Genomic DNA, 20,681 nt, shown 5'->3' with positions numbered 1-20,681 from the left:
ACATACCGAAGTAGGGGAACCAATCTACTCTTCTTTTTTTTTACATCAATATAAGATGTTTCACGTACTTTTAAATTAGACTAGTTACAAACTAAAGCCAGTGAACCTACAAATAAAATTATATAACATACAATTTTTTTTTGAACAACAGATAACATACAAATTAAAGTGCATGAACAAAATAAAATGCTTCAACATCTTATATTTCCAAAACTCGGAGGGAGTATAAAAGAGGCGGAGGTGGAGTTTCATATTATTTGTTGCAAATTTGTTTGCAATCGTGTAGAAAAGGGACGAGTTTGAGTAACTCCCCTGGGCCCTATAGATATGCTTGTCATCGTTGTTCTTTTCCCCAAATCAATCAGTATCGTCAACCACATGGCGCAAAAGGCCGTGTCAGCGAACGGCACTAGCGGCCGGACGAAGCCGCACGCCGTGGTGATCCCGTTCCCGCTGCAGGGCCATGTCATCCCGGCGGTGCACCTCGCGCTGCGTCTGGCCGCGCGGGGCTTCGCCGTCACGTTCGTCAACACGGAGTCCGTGCACCAGCAGATGGCCGGAGCCCTCGGCATCGGCGTTGACCGGGACCGCTACGACATCTTCGCCGGCGCCGGCGCGGACGTGCGGTACGAGCTGGTGAGCGACGGCTTCCCGCTGGGGTTCGACCGGTCGCTGAACCACGACCAGTTCATGGAGGGCGTGCTGCACGTGCTCCCGGCGCACGTGGAGGAGCTGCTCCGCCGCCTCGTCGTCGACCCTGCCTCCACGTGCCTCCTCGCCGACACCTTCTTCGTGTCGCCGGCGACGCTGGCGAGGAAGCTCGGCGTGCCGTGCGTGTCCTTCTGGACGCAGCCGGCGCTCAGCTTCGCCCTCTACCACCACATGGACCTGCTCGCCAAGCACGGCCACTTCAGATGCGAAGGTAACCATCTCGTTATGCCATGGCGTTGCAAATCATCAGTTACGTTTCTGCAAATCGTGTTAACTAATTTAAGTAATTAGAACGAACATCGAAGGTAGCATCACAAATTCACAAATTCGGAATGTCTTCTTGCTCTCTTCTCTTTGTCCACCGCTGTTCCGGGCAAGAACGAAGATGATGAAACGGACAAGTCATGATGAACTGTCCCCCAATCGATAAGAGGCAGAGCCATCACATCCCCTTTTGTTTGTTGGCTTCTTCTGTGTACAAGTTCCATTTCGGCAACCGAGTTTTTTCTTTTTACTTGGAACAGCTCGACTCCAATTAAACAGGCTCAGCTAATATACTGGCCACCAGAGTACTCACAGACGAGGCGTCCCGCCAGATCTGGCGAGGGACTAGCTGGTCAGCACCAACTGCTGCCATGGCATGTGCTACCTTATTACAAGAACGTGAAGCAAAGCGAACCTTCACATAGATAAAGTTTGGGAGCATCTAGAGCTCAGTCAACTGAGATTTAATAAATCTCAATCGCTGACATCAGGCATTGTGTATTAGCTAATTTCTTCCATTGGTGTTTAGTGGGATGCGTTAACCTGTGCATGTTACTTTTTTGCGTTTGACTGTTCTAAACGTACAACGGAGATGCACTAGAAGGCCACGGAAGCATTCACAATCACAAATAGTATAAGAAAAAAAATGCAAACTCTGTACTTGTATTTTTCGCTAAAAAAAGCTGCTGCATCCACGTATAAAAATAGTAATATCTTAGATGCGATCGAAAAAGCCTTAGTTGGAACCACACGTAACTGATAAAATATTAACTGCAACACAGCTGGAAAAAATCTCAGTTGCAACCCACGTATATCTTTAAAAAAACTTAGTTGCAATATACATGTAACTGGAACACTCTCAGTTGCAACCTATATGCAACTAGAAACATCTCAGTTGTAAGTTGTAACCCACGTGGAACTTCAAAAATCTCAGTTCCAACTCAGGTGAACCGAAAAATCCTCAGTTACGGCCCACGTGCAACTAGAAAAAATATCCATTACATCCACGTGCAATGAGAAAACCTCAGTTGCAACCCACATGTAACTAGGAAAATCTCAGTTATAGTTCACGTGCAACTAGAAAAATTTATCCGTTACATCCACGTGCAATGAGAAAACCTCGGTTGCAACCCACATGTAACTGGGAAAATCCTTAGTTGAGACTCACATGCAATTAGGAAAATCTCAGTTGCAACCCACATGAAATTGAAAAACTATCAGTTGCAACCCCTGAAAAAATGTTAGTTACGACCCACGTGCAATAGAAAAAATCTTAGTTGCAACAAATGTGTAATTTCTCATGCTAGCACAAATCTGAACGTATGCCAAGGGTTTTTCTCAGTTGCAGTGTTCTTAAATTTTCAACAGTAGGGCACACACACAAAAAAAATCTAATTTTTTTTATGAAGCCCACGACAAAGGAGCAGCCACATCAGCCCACAAATAAAGCAATACCCAGCGGCAGCCCAGACCAATTCTTTTTACGCCAAATGGTAGCCCACCTAACAAAACAAGAGCTAAATTGTACGAATCGTAAAACAGTAATTCAATGGTAAATTAGGTGACTGAGATTTATTAAATCTCAGACGCCTTAGAACTAGCAATTCCGATAAAGTTTAGCCTAAGAAACGACTTAATATCGCGGAAAATAATTCCTTCAGGTGCCAGGTCACGGTCTGAGGAATTCATAGCATTGACTAGATTGAGAGAGTCCGATTCAAATTGCACATGCCCCATCCCCCAGTCATTTGTTGCTTGGATAGCTTCGCCGCACCCCACCGCTTCAGCCTGCAGTGCTGATCCTACATGTTCGATATACCCAGCACCAGTGTGGGGATCCCGGACTAGCTGTCCGAAATTCCTGTTATGTACACAGTTCACGATCCCATGATCAGTGCGTCGTGAACACATAACCGAACTGATATCAAATTACATCATCCTTTACAAAATGGAAAAGAAAATTACAATAAGGTCACATGACCAAACTTTACATAATAGCCTCAAAAGGCCTAATCTAATCATCAGAGTCGCAGAATCACTTCAATCAGCGTAGAACCCAAGTCATCTGCCATAACCCTACAGGCAACTGACTGGGAAGACGTTCCTAGCTCGCATAGACGTCGTCAACTCCTTCTTCATCTGTCGAAGTCCTGCAGGTCCGGCCAAGTAAATAGCCAGGGACAAAGCCGTGAGTATATTTGAATTGTACTCGCAAACCATCAAGAAGGTGATAACAATTCTAACTAAAGAAGACAAGAGAGGAAAAATAGTTTCTCTGGTGGATATAGCATGTGAAAGAGAATCAGTTTCTCTTGTGGATATAGCATCCCACATCACAGTTGAAGGGGACACTAAGAAAGTCCTATGACATCTCTATATCTTTGTTAAAGCAGAGTTCCTCTACATGAAACACTAGGATGGGTCACCCTCTTTTGTTTCATTTTCCTCGACCATCTCCACATGGTCGGCACACCATCTTTCCCGTACCCTTCCGGTACTTCCAACGCACATTTCCTTTGGAAATCATTTTCAAAACCAAAACTCGACACAGCTCTGTAACGGCCATCCCAACCGTCCATGACCGCGGACGCGGCTATTCGAATAGTTTTAACTCTGCAGAGTGTGCACACTTTCACCACAACTATCCGGATACCTATCGTGTGGGCATCGTCCCCGCATAACAACATATGCCACGACGGATACCCGGACATAACCTTTCGCCCATTCGACTTAACACGAGGTCCTACCCTATGGAGTATGTACCTCCCCGGCACCGTGGCAGCTCACCTCCTCTTGAGCGTGGCTCCACCGCCAAGCCAGGAGACCCATAGTGTCTTCCGGACGGGTCAGCCCCGAAGGCCTCCCGTTATACTATTGTCCCAACCATGACAACCCGGACTCGGGGGGTAACCGTACCCTTGTATAGTTGTGCGGTGCCTCATGCTAAGAAGAACAAACGTCAAGTTAAGCCCCGTGCCCACGTTGGAGTAGCTATGGTTGCGCTGTTTAGTTGTTCCGGGCGAATACAAAGAACCATGTGTCGTTTTTCTCAAAGCCCAAGTCACACACACATTCATTTTCTCAATCATCTTTGACAAGATCCTTTTTGCCTTCATAAACCATACACTTGGGTAAGGTCATCTCACCCAAGGTTTTCATAAACATTTACAACAAGGTAAACCTTGAGGGGTTCCCAACCTAAAGTTTTATGTAGGAGCTAAGATATAACAATGGCATGATACTAGCCGTCATACCTCTAAGGAGATGGTAATTGAGGTGTCAAGGGGATCATACATGCTTAGGATAAGCACGCATGGGGACAACATAAGTAGGAGGATTCGACAAAGGGTCATGATGTTGATCATCATACCACTAAGAAGATGGTAAAATAGGTGGTCAAGGGGGCATACATGCTCGGGGTAAGCATGCATAACAACAACAAGGAGTTCAACATACTCGAGAGTAAGTATGCATAACATCAACAAGGGGAAATGATGCTAACCATCATACCTCTAAGTGGTGCAAGAAGGGTGTCAAGAGGTCGACACACACAAGATAAGTGGGCGTACCCATCACACTTAGAGGGGTACACCAAGATCGTGATGTTGACCACCACTTCCCTAAAGGGGATGGTAGGTGAGGTGTCAAAGAGAATTCAACATGCTCACGGTGAGCATGCTCCATCAACATAAGTAGATACCACACAAAATAGATCAAGAGACAAGAATAACAACAAAGTAACCACAATATGTGATTTAACATTCAGAGATCAAGAGATGGCTTGCCTTGGTTGGCTTATTTGTCCCTGGACTTCTTCCATTTCTCCAAATCCTTCTCCTTCAACTTCTCCCACGTTCGTATCTAGCGTCGCGAAAATAAACGGCAACATACAATCAATCAAATAGTTCAAGATCCTAAGATTTTATGTGATGCAAAGTAAATATGCAGGGGTACTTGTTTTGTAAAGTGAACCAAGAATGGATTAAGTTTTCAAGAAAAAGGAAAATTGTTGAGAAACAAATAAAAAGAAAGATTAAGAAGGGCTATCATTCCATGTAACAAACCAATTTTTCAAATGGACATAAAAATATTCAAAATGGGCCTAGTAGTATTTTTCCTAGATGAACAACAATAATACCAGAATAACACAAGTGGAATTAATCAAAAATATAAAATCTATGATTTTACAACTAAGATGGAGTGTGCAGAATCAAACAACATGTTTATTCTACCAAAAATCGCAGAAAAATCCTAAAAACATAGGACCAGTGGCACGTGAAAGATCTTGAAATTATCTTTCTAACGCAACTGGTTTCATCTCAATTGGACGTATAAAACTCGAGCTATTAGCAATTTGGTGTACAGGTGCAAAACAGAAATTTTTAAACGGAATTCAAACTGGAATGGGCGGGAAGGGAACTGGGCCGCGCTGTGAGGGAGATGGGCCGGCCCAGGGAGTTTGCCACGCGGGCAGAGAAGAAAAAAGAATAAAAGAAAAGGAGGAGGGCCCGGGGTGGGCCAAGGCCATGCATGGGCCGACGTGGCCATGCATGCTCACGCACGGGACGAACCCGGCGTCTCCTTCCTCGCGATACCCCGCAGCGACGCAGGCGTCGGACGGAAAGAAGACGTGGGCGGCAAGGGCTTACCGGCGGCGAGCAGAAAACGACGGCGGCAGCAGGGTGGGTCGATGGAGACTTGGGGCAGGCTTGGTGCGCGTTCAGGGCTTCCACCGGGCGAACAGCAGCTTCCCCCAGCGGTTTTTCTTCGCAGGAACTTCCGCGAAGATGGCGGCGGCGTGGCTCCCCGGCGATCCTGGTGAAGAAAGAGGGTGGGGTTAGTCTTCTAGGCTGGCCAGGGGTGGAATGGAACGGAGGTAAGAGGGCGGCGTTGACGGTGAGGCGCGTGGCGATCTTCTCTCCTCCGACGATGACCACGGGCGGCGTCGGGGTTGTGGCGAGCGGCGGCCCTGAGCAGCGCCCTGGGGAGCTCTCAGGGAGTGTCTGAGGAGGTGGGAAGGGGTGGAGTGGTGTTGTGAGGGAGAGGAGGGTGCGGGCTGGGGTTTATATAGGCGGGGAAGGGCAGAGGGCGGGCGACGGGCGGTGCCCGTGGCCAACCAGAAGACGAGGGCGGCGTCATTGCTGACGAAGGGCGAGCGACATCACTCGGGAGGGAGTCGAGGAGGTGAGGGAGGGTCGAGGCGTCAGGGAAGCGATCGAGGAGTAGGGAGCCGATCGAGGCGCGCGTGCGTTGCCCCGCGCGGGAGAGGTGCGTCATGCGCGGGAGGGCTCCTGAGCGTGCTCTCTCCCTGGGCTAGGGTTACAGTGGGGTGGGCTGTACAGGGCTGGTTTAGAGAGGGGACGAGGGTCCAGGGTGGCCCAAGAGAGGAGGGAGCGCAGGCCAGATAGTTGCAAAGAGAGGGGTGGTGCATGGCACCTTTGGCTCGGCCATGCAAAGAGGGAGGGAAAAGAAAAGGGGTGCATGCGGCCCCCAACTTGGAAGGAGGGGTGACACATGAGAAGAAAAGAAAGGAGGGATCAAAAAGGAAAATGTGAGGGAGAGGGGGAAGTGTCCCCTCTTCCAAAGTTTTGCTCAAAAGAAAAGAGAGCAAAAAGGGGAGTAAGGGTGGTGGCATGCAAATGCATGTGCACTCAAATCTCCAATATTTTTGATCAAGAGGTCAATTTTCAAAAAGTGGAGAAAACAAAGAGGTTGGAGGTGAGGTGATGATGGAAAAATAATAAAGGATTGAGATGGGTATGATGAAATATAAGTTGCGCTTCAAATAAGAGGTCAATTGGGAGTGGTTTGAAATACTCCCCGAGTCTAGGGTTTTGTTGAAGGGATTCCACTTGAAAGTATCAAATGATCATCCATACGATCAAGAATTGGATGATGGGGGATACAATGTGGTGGATCAGAGATGTGCATAAAATGTGCAAGTGTTGCCATTTGAAATAGAATTTAGTTGAAAGGTATTCGAAACACCTCAATTGTCTAGGGACAATTGGGAAGGAAATTAATTTAAAAAAAGGACTTTGAAAAGGATTGAGAGAAGTTAGGTAGAACATAGGATTCAAAATGTTCTACTTACTTTATCAAGTAAGGTGGAGTTTTCTCAATTTTAAATAACCAAGAGAAAAACAAGAAATGGTATAAGTACCATAAGCAAGCCTTTTGTAAAAAGGAAAACAAAATAGAAAGTAATGTTTTAGAAATCAGTACTTGGTAGAAATGGGATGAAAAACAAAACCCATTTCAGTTCTGTGTTTTCTTTGAAGAAATATCCTGAAAAGATTTTATAAAACTAGAAGTAGTTTTGTGATCAAAACTAGAGAAGGAAAACAATAGGGTTTTTGAGAAAGAAAACTAATTTAGGGAGGAGTGTTCTCAAGGGTAGATGGTGGCTACAAAATGTACCCATCATTCCCACTCTTGGTCTTGTGAAGATTAAACTTGAATAAAAACCAGAGATAAAAGAGGAGGAAGTGATCTAGTGTTGAACATTGGATAGGGTACAAGATCAGGGTGAATGTAAGAGTTGTTGTGGTAGATTGGGACATGCAAGACGTGGAAGTTGCATATGGTGATGCATAGATGATATCCATGCATTGAGGTCACCAATAACAGTTGTGGGTGCTTAGAGATCGACTGCCAAAGTTGGAATCTTATAAGCCTGCCAAAATAGATTGTTGACTTGGCTTCAGAATCAGCCAGGAGGAGTGGGTATAAGAGAAGGATGTAGCAAGGGGTAGATGATCCCAAGTTTAGAATTTAGGATGATTGAGCTAGGTTGTGCCACAAGGAGAAAAATTAAGAAGGCACACTCAGGTTGCCATCAGGGGAAGAGTTGGATGTAGAAAAAAGGAAAACAACTTTTCCTAGGACACACATGTGTTTTATTAGGTGAGTTGTTTGTTTTACCACTAGAGGTGTTGTTCTTTGAAGTAGCTCAAGACAAAACTCAACAAGCAAAACAAGACAATACATCTACCAACAGATCAAAGCAGTTCATATTAACAGACAGATCAAGGCAATTCATCTAATTAGTCTTTAGAAAAAGTTTTTGTTCCCCCTAATTTTTGCAATAAGGACAACTAATCAAGGTTGCAAAAGTTGGGGTGTTACAGATCTTCCACCCTTAAAATAATCTCGTCCCGAGATTACTGGGTGTAGAACTAGAGGGGTTGTAAAGTTTAACTAAAGTTAGACTCCATTCTTTTGTAGATGTGCCATTTTTGAGAAGGTCGTTGCTTCATCTTCTGGGAGACATGATGGATTCCTGCCGATGGTGAGCTTCATGAAGAGGTTGAATACTCCAAGCAGGTGTTAGAGTCCACGATTCAAGGAGAGTTAGCGCACTCCAGCGGTGCTTTAGCAGGGTTGAAAACTTTTTAGAGTTAACTTTAAATTTTAGTGGAAGACGAAGTCTTCCACCCTTAAAATTGTTCATAGGGGGGTTTAAAAACTCTAAGCTTCGGCCAAGGGTCTTGTCAGTGCTTTCGAAGAAGTGATCTTTCTCTCGTCTTGAGTTGAAGCATCTTCAGGGAACGAGGTGCAGTCCACAGCTTCAAGGGAAGTTAGTGCATCCCAAATTCCCAACGGTGTTTTTAGAAAGGTTTAAAATTCTAGGGTTAGCTCCAACTTTTAGTGGAAGACGGAGTCTTCCACCCTTAAGATTTTTCATCGGGTTCTCGGAAAAACTCAAAGCTTCTGCCTTGTGGTTCTGCCTGGGGCTTCTGAAGAAGTCATCGATCTTCCGTATTCAGTTGAAGAACCTTCAGGGGCGACGTACAGACCACAACTTCAAGAGGCACTCACGGTGTTAACTAAACCGTTTGGGACATGCGGTGAGTTAGTACGTCGATGAAACACCTGGTTGGTATCTATTTGAAGCACCAATAGGGGTCGTCGAAGACAATCTTCAGCTTGAGGGTCGATGCTGACTTCTACCAGCTAAGAAGTTAGCGGGTAACTACGCCTAAACTCTTGAGTCTTGAAGTATCTTCAGGAGCTTCACTTGATGAGGACCTGATGAACCATGTGATGTAGCTTGGCTTTGACGCTATTGTTCGCTCAGTTTGTTAGACGGTGTGTTAGAGGGTGGTTTCAAAAAGATATCCTCGAGGTTAGCGCGATTATACTCCAAGGTTAGACAAAGTTAGTATGCATGTCTTCTTGCAGAGGTGCAGTCACTCTTGAAGGTAGGGTCTTCTGTCTTCTCGGCTTAGTAGAGATGCTTCAGCTGATCTTGAAAGTAGTTGGCGTAGATAGGGGTCTAGGTCAGTTTCTCTGACGGTTGAGAATCGATGGTTAACAGGGTTAACTTATCCATTTAGCTAGCAGTAAGCATTTTATCGGCGAGGTAGATGACTGTGAAAACGTCTTAGAGGGGCTTCCTACGCTGGTTTATCACACCAAGAGTGTTTTTCAGACCTAAAGACCAAGACAATCAAACACACAACAAACAAATAAAAACACTCAAGACAACACACTTAGGGAACTACAAGCAATCATCAAACCAGACATGGTAACACAAGTACCCATGGATGACTAATACGCGGGGGTAGCTCAATCAAAGCGATTGAGTTTTGTCCTATCCATCCTATAGGTTTGGGCTGGTCACATATGTTGCAGTCTTCAGCTTGTTGACATCGTCTTCAACAAGGATTCTTGAAGCAGAGAGTGGTGATGCGGCCTGGTGTTGAGTCGTCGAGGTTGAGGTAGAGGCTAAAACTGTGTAGTCTTCTTGCTCAACATCCCGGGGACGTGGGGTCTTCGAAGGGGTAGTTGTGTAGGTACTCCCAAAGTCGGCATCTTCTGGTGGCTGGCCTAAAAATTACTAGTCAAAAACTGAGGACTTGATCCCTGACGACTGCAAAAAGTGCAAGTCCACGGAGGAACAAGGTCAGATCTTTGACATACTTTGGTGACAACCAAAGACATGATATTATCATTCTTTTATGTGCACACTAAGTCGGCCTCCAATCTTCAATAGCTGTCGTTGGAGATTCATGAGTCTTCCTGAGGGATTGATGTATCTTTGAGTTCGAGTCTCCGGTCTGAGTTGGGGACATCGTCCAATATGTAGGTTTGAAGTGGATGAGACAACAGAGTAAGAACTTTCAAACATTTTTATAAGCGGAGAGATAAGAATTTAGAAGTTTTGAAGAAATAAGAGGAGTAGAAGCTATGCTTCCGACTAAAGAAAGAATTTGTTTCGTAAATAGTTTTTCCCAAAGTATTTGTGCCCTAACTAACGTCCATGCTAACTAAGGTCTCCTACAGTCAGGATAGCTCTGATACCAGCTCTGTGGGGACCCCGGACTAGCTGTCCAAAATTCCCGTTATGTACACAGTTCACGATCCCATGATCAGTGCGTCGTGAACACATAACCGAACTGATATCAAATTACATCATCCTTTACAAAATGGAAAAGAAAATTACAATAAGGTCACATGACCAAACTTTACATAATAGCCTCAAAGGGCCTAATCTAATCATCAGAGTCGCAGAATCACTTCAATCAGCGTAGAACCCAAGTCATCTGCCATAACCCTACAGGCAACTGACTGGGAAGACGTTCCTAGCTCGCATAGACGTCGTCAACTCCTTCTTCATCTGTCGAAGTCCTCCAGGTCTGGCCAAGTAAATAGCCAGGGACAAAGCCGTGAGTACATTTGAATTGTACTCGCAAACCATCAAGAAGGTGATAACAATTCTAACTAAAGAAGACAAGAGAGGAAGAATAGTTTCTCTGGTGGATATAGCATGTGAAAGAGAATCAGTTTCTCTTGTGGATATAGCATCCCACATCACAGTTGAAGGGGACACTAAGAAAGTCCTATGACATCTCTATATCTTTGTTAAAGCAGAGTTCCTCTACATGAAACACTAGGATGGGTCACCCTCTTTTGTTTCATTTTCCTCGACCATCTCCACATGGTCGGCACACCATCTTTCCCGTACCCTTCCGGTACTTCCAACACACATTTCCTTTGGAAATCATTTTCAAAACCAAAACTCGACACAGCTCTGTAACGGCCATCCCAACCGTCCATGACCGCGGACGCGGCTATTCGAATAGTTTTAACTCTGCAGAGTGTGCACACTTTCACCACAACTATCCGGATACCTATCGTGTGGGCATCATCCCCGCATAACAACATATGCCACGACGGATACCCGGACATAACCTTTCGCCCATTCGACTTAACACGAGGTCCTACCCTATGGAGTATGTACCTCCCCGGCACCGGGGCAGCGCACGTCCTCTTGAGCGTGGCTCCACCGCCAAGCCAGGAGACCCATAGTGTCTTCCGGACGGGTCAGCCCCGAAGGCCTCCCGTTATACTATTTTCCCAACCATGACAACCCGGACTCGGGGGTAACCGTACCCTTGTATAGTTGTGCGGTGCCTCATGCTAAGAAGAACAAACGTCAAGTTAAGCCCCGTGCCCACGTTGGAGTAGCTATGGTTGCGCTGTTTAGTTGTTCCGGGCGAATACAAAGAACCATGTGTCGTTTTTCTCAAAGCCCAAGTCACACACACATTCATTTTCTCAATCATCTTTGACAAGATCCTTTTTGCCTTCATAAACCATACACTTGGGTAAGGTTATCTCACCCAAGGTTTTCATAAACATTTACAACAAGGTAAACCTTGAGGGGTTCCCAACCTAAAGTTTTATGTAGGAGCTAAGATATAACAATGGCATGATACTAGCCGTCATACCTCTAAGGAGATGATAATTGAGGTGTCAAGGGGATCATACATGCTTAGGATAAGCACGCATGGGGACAACATAAGTAGGAGGATTCGACAAAGGGTCATGATGTTGATCATCATACCACTAAGAAGATGGTAAAATAGGTGGTCAAGGGGGCATACATGCTCGGGGTAAGCATGCATAACAACAACAAGGAGTTCAACATACTCGAGAGTAAGTATGCATAACATCAACAAGGGGAAATGATGCTAACCATCATACCTCTAAGTGGTGCAAGAAGGGTGTCAAGAGGTCGACACACACAAGATAAGTGGGCGTACCCATCACACTTAGAGGGGTACACCAAGATCGTGATGTTGACCACCACTTCCCTAAAGGGGATGGTAGGTGAGGTGTCAAAGAGAATTCAACATGCTCACGGTGAGCATGCTCCATCAACATAAGTAGATACCACACAAAATAGATCAAGAGACAAGAATAACAACAAAGTAACCACAATATGTGATTCAACAGTCAGAGATCAAGAGATGGCTTGCCTTGGTTGGCTTATTTGTACCTGGACTTCTTTCATTTCTCCAAATCCTTCTCCTTCAACTTCTCCCACGTTCGTATCTACCGTCGCGAAAATAAACGGCAACATACAATCAATCAAATAGTTCAAGATCCTAAGATTTTATGTGATGCAAAGTAAATATGCAGGGGTACTTGTTTTGTAAAGTGAACCAAGAATGGATTAAGTTTTCAAGAAAAAGGAAAATTGTTGAGAAACAAATAAAAAGAAAGATTAAGAAGGGCTATCATTCCATGTAACAAACCAATTTTTCAAATGGACATAAAAATATTCAAAATGGGCCTAGTAGTATTTTTCCTAGATGAACAACAATAATACCAGAATAACACAAGTGGAATTAATCAAAAATATAAAATCTATGATTTTACAACTAAGATGGAGTGTGCAGAATCAAACAACATGTTTATTCTACCAAAAATCACAGAAAAATCCTAAAAACATAGGACCCGTGGCACGTGAAAGATCTTGAAATTATCTTTCTAACGCAACAGGTTTCATCTCAATTGGACGTATAAAACTCGAGCTATTAGCAATTTGGTGTACAGGTGCAAAACAGAAATTTTTAAACGGAATTCAAACTGGAATGGGCGGGAAGGGAACTGGGCCGCGCTGTGAGGGAGATGGGCCGGCCCAGGGAATTTGCCACACGGGCAGAGAAGAAAAAAGAATAAAAGAAAAGGAGGAGGGCCCGGGGTGGGCCAAGGCCATGCATGGGCCGATGTGGCCATGCATGCTCACGCACGGGACGAACCCGGCGTCTCCTTCCTCGCGATACCCCGCAGCGACGCAGGCGTCGGACGGAAAGAAGACGTGGGCGGCAAGGGCTTACCGGCGGCGAGCAGAAAACGACGGCGGCAGCAGGGTGGGTCGATGGAGACTTGGGGCAGGCTTGGTGCGCGTTCAGGGCTTCCACCGGGCGAACAACAGCTTCCCCCAGCGGTTTTTCTTCGCAGGAACTTCCGGGAAGATGGCGGCGGCGTGGCTCCCCGGCGATCCTGGTGAAGAAAGAGGGTGGGGTTAGTCTTCTAGGCTGGCCAGGGGTGGAATGGAACGGAGGGAAGAGGGCGGCGTTGACGGTGAGGCGCGTGGCGATCTTCTCTCCTCCGACGATGACCACGGGCGGCGTCGGGGTTGTGGCGAGCGGCGGCCCAGAGCAGCGCCCTGGGGCGCTCTCAGGGAGTGTCTGAGGAGGTGGGAAGGGGTGGAGTGGTGTTGTGAGGGAGAGGAGGGTGCGGGCTGGGGTTTATATAGGCGGGGAAGGGCAGAGGGCGGGCGACGGGCGGTGCCCGTGGCCAACCAGAAGACGAGGGCGGCGTCATTGCTGACGAAGGGCGAGCGACGTCACTCGGGAGGGAGTCGAGGAGGTGAGGGAGGTTCGAGGCGTCAGGGAAGAGATCGAGGAGTAGAGAGCCGATCGAGGCGCGCGTGCGTTGCCCCGCGCGGGAGAGGTGCGTCATGCGCGGGAGGGCTCCTGAGCGTGCTCTCTCCCTGGGCTAGGGTTACAGTGGGGTGGGCTGGCCAGTACAGGGCTGGTTTAGAGAGGGGAAGAGGGTCCAGGGTGGCCCAAGAGAGGAGGGAGCGCAGGCCAGATAGTTGCAAAGAAAGGGGTGGTGCATGGCACCTTTGGCCCGGCCATGCAAAGAGGGAGGGAAAAGAAAAGGGGTGCATGCGGCCCCCAACTTGGAAGGAGGGGTGACACATGAGAAGAAAAGAAAGGAGGGATCAAAAAGGAAAATGTGAGGGAGAGGGGGAAGTGTCCCCTCTTCCAAAGTTTTGCTCAAAAGAAAAGAGAGCAAAAAGGGGAGTAAGGGTGGTGGCATGCAAATGCATGTGCACTCAAATCTCCAATATTTTTGATCAAGAGGTCAATTTTCAAAAAGTGGAGAAAACAAAGAGGTTGGAGGTGAGGTGATGATGGAAAAATAATAAAGGATTGAGATGGGTATGATGAAATATAAGTTGCGCTTCAAATAAGAGGTCAATTGGGAGTGGTTTGAAATACTCCCCGAGTCTAGGGTTTTGTTGAAGGGATTCCACTTGAAAGTATCAAATGATCATCCATACGATCAAGAATTGGATGATGGGGGATACAATGTGGTGGATCAGAGATGTGCATAAAATGTGCAAGTGTTGCCATTTGAAATAGAATTTAGTTGAAAGGTATTCGAAACACCTCAATTGTCTAGGGACAATTGGGAAGGAAATTAATTTAAAAAAAGGACTTTGAAAAGGATTGAGAGAAGTTAGGTAGAACATAGGATTCAAAATGTTCTACTTACTTTATCAAGTAAGGTGGAGTTTTCTCAATTTTAAATAACCAAGAGAAAAACAAGAAATGGTATAAGTACCATAAGCAAGCCTTTTGTAAAAAGGAAAACAAAATAGAAAGTAATGTTTTAGAAATCAGTACTTGGTAGAAATGGGATGAAAAACAAAACCCATTTCAGTTCTGTGTTTTCTTTGAAGAAATATCCTGAAAAGATTTTATAAAACTAGAAGTAGTTTTGTGATCAAAACTAGAGAAGGAAAACAATAGGGGTTTTGAGAAAGAAAACTAATTTAGGGAGGAGTGTTCTCAAGGGTAGATGGTGGCTACAAAATGTACCCATCATTCCTACTCTTGGTCTTGTGAAGATTAAACTTGAATAAAAACCAGAGATAAAAGAGGAGGAAGTGATCTAGTGTTGAACATTGGATAGGGTACAAGATCAGGGTGAATGTAAGAGTTGTTATGGTAGAATGGGACATGCAAGACGTGGAAGTTGCAGATGGTGATGCATAGATGATATCCATGCATTGAGGTCACCAATAACAGTTGTGGGTGCTTAGAGATCGACTGCCAAAGTTGGAATCTTATAAGCCTGCCAAAATAGATTGTTGACTTGGCTTCAGAATCAGCCAGGAGGAGTGGGTATAAGAGAAGGATGTAGCAAGGGGTAGATGATCCCAAGTTTAGAATTTAGGATGATTAAGCTAGGTTGTGCCACAAGGAGAAAAATTAAGAAGGCACACTCAGGTTGCCATCAGGGGAAGAGTTGGATGTAGAAAAAAGGAAAACAACTTTTCCTAGGACACACATGTGTTTTATTAGGTGAGTTGTTTGTTTTACCACTAGAGGTGTTGTTCTTTGAAGTAGCTCAAGACAAAACTCAACAAGCAAAACAAGACAATACATCTACCAACAGATCAAAGCAGTTCATATTAACAGACAGATCAAGGCAATTCATCTAATTAGTCTTTAGAAAAAGTTTTTGTTCCCCCTAATTTTTGCAATAAGGACAACTAATCAAGGTTGCAAAAGTTGGGGTGTTACAACCAGAGCCTCCGACTCTTCCATCAGAATCACGTGCAACGAAACCCTATTCGCCTTGTCTAGTGGAATCACAGAACGCCCCATCGAAGTTTATTTTGATGATATCTGCGATTGGCCGCTGCCAAAGCTGTGAAGTTTTTGTTGATTCATGCTCTTTCTCCTTGACATAGAATTGTCGACACTCTCTTACCCAGTATCGAATCTGACCAATCAGCTCCTTGTTTCTCTGGCTCTTCCCCTCTGCTTTTAGTTTGTTCCTTCGTAGCTACGTGCGCCACAAGAGACAACAAATCAAAATTTTGTACTCCTCCTTCATGCCCAGAACTTCTTGTACCACTGAATTCGCAGACTCGTGCCCACACAAGCGATCACATACCTCCTCAAGGCCAAACGCCTTCCACACTTCTCTGATATTTTTGCATTTGGCGAATAAATGTGCACCATCCTCATCTAATCTCTTACAGCTTACGCACAGTGTTTCACACTCAATGCCTCTTCTCTTGATATTTGTTTTTACCGGAAACTATTGTGTGTAAATCTCCATATGAATTGCTTCACTTTAGGCAGACATGGCAGATCCCAAAGTTTTCTCCAGAAATTTTGTCCATCGTTCAGCTGTGCACTCGCACTCATCTGTTCATCCCTCTTCACTACATATAATTGATAAGCTGATTTTACTGAAAACACTCCTTTCTCGTCAAAATGCCAGGCTGGGTAGTCCTCAAAGTCTGATCGGATTGGTGTTGACAGAATAATACGTGCATCCATCTCCCAGAATGTGTCCCTTACTAGAGCTTCATCCCATTGACATGTGAACGGATCCACTAGCTCGCTAACTCTTGTTAGAACAGATTGGCGCCGAGGTGTAACCGGCTGTGAGGCTGTCTAGAACCCCCTCTGTTGAGCCATGGGTCTGACCAAATCTTCACATCGACACCATTGCCAATGTGCCAAATTTTAAACATAAGACCATAGGCTCGACTTTATATATAAATACTATATATAGTTGTCTATGATACTACATCTATAATACTAGTAGTATTAGTTTTTTTTTTCGAAATGGACTAGTATTAGTATTAGTTAAGCATACTAATGTCAAATGTATAACACTACTCTACAGTGGCGGAGCTAGGAAGAAAATTATGGGCGGGCCAGCTAGATAAAAGCATAGAAAATTTGTTTTCAAACACACCATTTTTACTAAACATAAGTGCATTGGTTACAGATCAGCCGACACGTACATATATACTATTAGTATAAACAAAACAGGCTACCAAAAGATGCTACCTAAGGAGCTAGATCAGAGATGTTCAGGCATACATACTTATACTACAAGTCAGCTTTTCGATCTTTTTTGCCACTAAAATCTGCAATGATATCTTCATAGCTGTATGTCTCCAAAATTTCACCCTCTATGTTGACTAACAGATTGTTGGCAAGATAATCATCCTCCATTTTGTTGCGCAACCTCGTTTTAATGATTTTCATACTAGAAAATGCACGTTCTGCACTTGCCGTAGAAACTGGAAGAGTAATGAGCAACCGTAGCAACCTTTCAATCAGATTGTACATAGTATGTCTACCTGTCTCCACAAAGCATCGACAAAGATCAATTAATGTAGATATACTTTTTAACTCTTCATCTCTGGAAGCATCCACAACAAAATGATTTAGTTGCTGTTGTAATGCATACACATCTTGGGGGAAATCTGCTGGATAATACTTCTTCACCATCTCACATATATCAGTAGCTTTGAATCCTTTGAATTTGTTTCTAGGAATCAAAGTGGCACTAGTAGATAGAAGATCCATTACCTTCTCATTGAACCTTCGGTTTAACTCAAATAGTTGAGTATCCAGTGTTGCAAGGAAAATTTCCACTCGAAAGTAATGCTCCTTGGTGAGTTGATCAGGCTGATGACGAGCACGACCACCACGCAGAATGTATGTGTCCTCAAAGTTAGGAATGTCGATGGAGTGGTTTACACAAAATTCAATAACCTTGTCGATAAATTGTTGATAACCATCATCTGATCTAAGTTGCTGAAGACACTCTTTTGTTGAGGACACTAAGCGAACAGCATTTACAATATCCTGTGACTTCTTCTGGACAGCTTGGCCAAGCACTTCTGTTATCTCAAATATTTCCTTTATTCTTGGATTGAGGTGTCTCATCATGCCCTCTAAAAGCACAAGCTTGCAATGCAAGCCATTTGACAGTGGCAATTGAGACTCTTAGCCGCAAACGGTTTCTTTCAACCTTCTCCTTGTCCTTTGTCGCTATAACATTTTCTATGTGACATGGTTGATGCATCAAGTCGCGACAATTGGTGGCTGCATTGTTGTGTGGAGAGCATGGTCCAGAACCTATGTGAGTCAAGAATGCACAATGTTTTCCACAATTAACCCTCTTCCAACTATTAAATCCATCCACTGTGAAGACATGAGAACCACCTCGTGTGTTTTCCTTATTGCTGGACACAAAGCAAAAGAGGCAATATGCAGACTGTTTGTCCTCGGAGTACTCCAACCATGACGGAAAGAGACCAAACCAACTATACTGGAAGCGGCGTCGATGCCCTTGTTCACCTGAAAGCCTGTAATTTTGAAGATGGGGTTGCATAGGGCCTAACGACAAATATGCTCTCCTCACAGTATCTCTTTGCTCCGGTCGATATTGCCAGATTTGAGGGCGCAATCCAGGGTCTCGCTGTAAGAACTCGACACCTCGAAAAGTAACAGGTTCATTTGATTGTTCTTCGGCATGGTTGTGTTGTTGTTCTTCCAATTCAAGCAAAAGCAAGGGCAAACCATCAGATGCTGGTGTTGGAGGATCTTCGTCAACTTCATTTCGTTTTCTTTTCAAAACAATATCGATTCTTCTCTGAGTTGCCTTTCCCATGACTGTTAAATTTTGTAAAGCTGAAAATAAATTCAGAGAACAGGTTACAGGCAGTTACAGGGTTACAGTATACAGACTACAGACTACAACATTTTGCCCATTTGGGGAAAATGGGAAACCACTAGTACATTGAAATTCAGGACTTGATTCAGTACAAGGTTACATGCTTGATTGTTGATTCCATACCTGGTCGGTGGGCTTGGCTGCTGGACCTCCGGCGGCAGTGGTGTCCGGCGGACCGGCCGCCCCTTGCTGCGGGAGGGCGGAGGCGCAGTGTGGAGGCGGTCCCTGGCTGCGGGCAGAGGTCCAGCGCTGCTGCTGTGCTGCCTTGCTCCTTCTCCCCTCCATGCCCCCGGTTTCCCCTTCCGATTTCCCCAACCTAGCTCCGCCCACGCGCCTCCATTGTTTCTGTCGTGGCCGAGTGAGTCAACGAGGCAGAGAGGAAAGGATCGTGTGCGTTCTGGACGACTGAACTTCTCACTTCTAGTCATCTTGTGGGCTGCTGTTGGGCTGGACAGCTGATGCATAGTAGTTGATTTTATTTTGGCCAAAAACCTGGGCGGGCCGTGGCCCGGTTCGGCCCCTTCATAGCTCCGCCAGTGCTACTCTATATTAGTCTTCATTATAACTTGCCTATGAAGGACACGATCACTCGCTGGAAAATATAAATTTAACGACCCCTTCCGGAATGTGGTGCAGTGCCTCGGAAGGACACGATCACGTACATCCCGGGCGTGCCGGAGATCGAGCCGCACGAGCTCACGTCGTTCCTCCAGGAGACGGACACCAGCAGCGCGGCGCACCGCATCATCTTCAAGTCGTTCGAGGAGTCGCGCGGCGCCGACTACGTCCTCTGCAACACCGTGGAGGAGCTGGAGCCGTCCGCCATCGCCGCTCTCCGCGCCGAGAAGCCCTTCTACGCCGTTGGTCCCATCTTCCCCGCCGGATTCTCCCGCAGCGCCGTCGCCACCTCCATGTGGGCCGAGTCCGACTGCTCCAGCTGGCTGGATGCGCAGCCGGCGGGGTCCGTGCTCTACATCTCTTTCGGCAGCTACGCGCACGTGACCAAGCAGGACCTGCACGAGATCGCGGGGGGCGTCCTAGCCAGCGGGGCGAGGTTCCTGTGGGTGATGCGGCCGGACATTGTGAGCTCCCAAGACCCGGACCCGCTGCCGGAGGGCTTCGCAGCGGCGTCCGCCGGGCGCGGGCTGGTGGTGCCGTGGTGCTGCCAGGTGGAGGTGCTCTCCCACGCCGCGGTGGGCGGCTTCCTGACGCACTGCGGGTGGAACTCCGTGCTGGAGAGCGTGTGGGCGGGCGTGCCCATGCTCTGCTTCCCGCTGGTCTCCGAGCAGCCCACCAACCGTCGGCTCGTCGCGCGGGAGTGGCGCGTTGGCGTGCCCATCGGGGATCGGGGCGCAGTGTTCACAGACGAGGTGAGCGCGAGGATCGAGGGGGTGATGTCTGGGAAGGAGGGAGAGGAGCTCCGGCAGGCGGTGAAGAAGGTCAGGGCGACGCTCGAGGCCGCCGCAGCGCCCGGCGGGTCGTCGCAACGGAGCTTCGACCAGTTCGTCGATGAGCTGATGCGCCGTTGTGGCCGACGCTGAGTTGAGCGAGCTCCGCGTGCTGGGGCGGCGTGAAATGACCGCGGGTCCAGCTTATATTCAGCGTTTTCTATTCGGTCGTGTTCAGCGTGTATGGTGATACCATAGAAGAAGTCGTTTGCTGCTTCTCCAAAACACTAGCCTCCTCCAATTCAGCCTCCTCCATATATCGGTGCTCCCTCTTTCGGTCGACTTCGTCGCGTCGGGAGAGTGGGGAACTCGATCTATGCGTGAAGTTTTCAATAAAAGTAGTGTTTTCAGTTGATTTTGTTAAGTTTTTGGTAGTCGTCTTCTTGTTGGTTTCCCATTAATGGAGATGACACCGTCTGTAATAAGTGATTTTCGGGCTTTCGTTCAACGAAGAGACCTCTTTCCCTAATGGTGGTGTTGAAAGATTACAATCCACTAGGTATGGGCCTCCAGATCTTGCTTCGCCAGATCGATTTTTGGATCTTTTGTCGTTGTTGCTGCGAGGAGGATTATCCTCGCAGTTTTTTTCCCGACTGCTACATCCTCGACAATGGTGATTCGTACTCTCGGCTCTCCATCGACAACGACAAAGCTAGTCGGTTGTTATTCCCTGATATA

The 20,681-nt window shown here is 46.2% G+C and overlaps 1 protein-coding gene and 1 long non-coding RNA gene across 2 annotated transcripts; one reads left to right on the top strand and one right to left on the bottom strand.

The window, feature by feature from the left end:
* The first annotated feature begins 349 nt into the window (after window positions 1-349).
* On the top strand, window positions 350-20,472 carry LOC127345524 (UDP-glycosyltransferase 86A1). The gene is made up of 2 exons (XM_051372010.2): window positions 350-922; window positions 19,192-20,472. The coding sequence occupies exons 1-2, from the start codon at window positions 379-381 to the stop codon at window positions 20,094-20,096; spliced, it is 1,449 nt and encodes a 482-aa protein (XP_051227970.1). The 5' UTR covers window positions 350-378; the 3' UTR covers window positions 20,097-20,472.
* LOC139836182 (uncharacterized) lies at window positions 17,202-18,932 on the bottom strand. Its single transcript, XR_011752790.1, has 2 exons — window positions 18,679-18,932; window positions 17,202-18,512 (listed from the first exon to the last, which is right to left on the bottom strand). It is a non-coding gene; the product is annotated as an uncharacterized lncRNA (long non-coding RNA).
* Window positions 20,473-20,681: the final 209 nt, after the last annotated feature.

This window comes from Lolium perenne, chromosome 1 (assembly GCF_019359855.2).
Source record: "Lolium perenne isolate Kyuss_39 chromosome 1, Kyuss_2.0, whole genome shotgun sequence".
NCBI lineage: Eukaryota > Viridiplantae > Streptophyta > Magnoliopsida > Poales > Poaceae > Lolium > Lolium perenne.
The sequence above is the reverse complement of the archived record's forward strand: the minus strand, read 5'-3'. Positions and strand labels throughout refer to the sequence as shown.

Coding starts and splice junctions, on each gene's coding strand:
- LOC127345524 (XM_051372010.2), top strand. CDS start 379: ATGGCGCAAAAGGCCGTGTCAGCGAACGGCACTAGCGGCCGGACGAAG. Junction 923..19,191: donor CGGCCACTTCAGATGCGAAG/GTAACCATCTCG, acceptor AATGTGGTGCAG/TGCCTCGGAAGGACACGATC.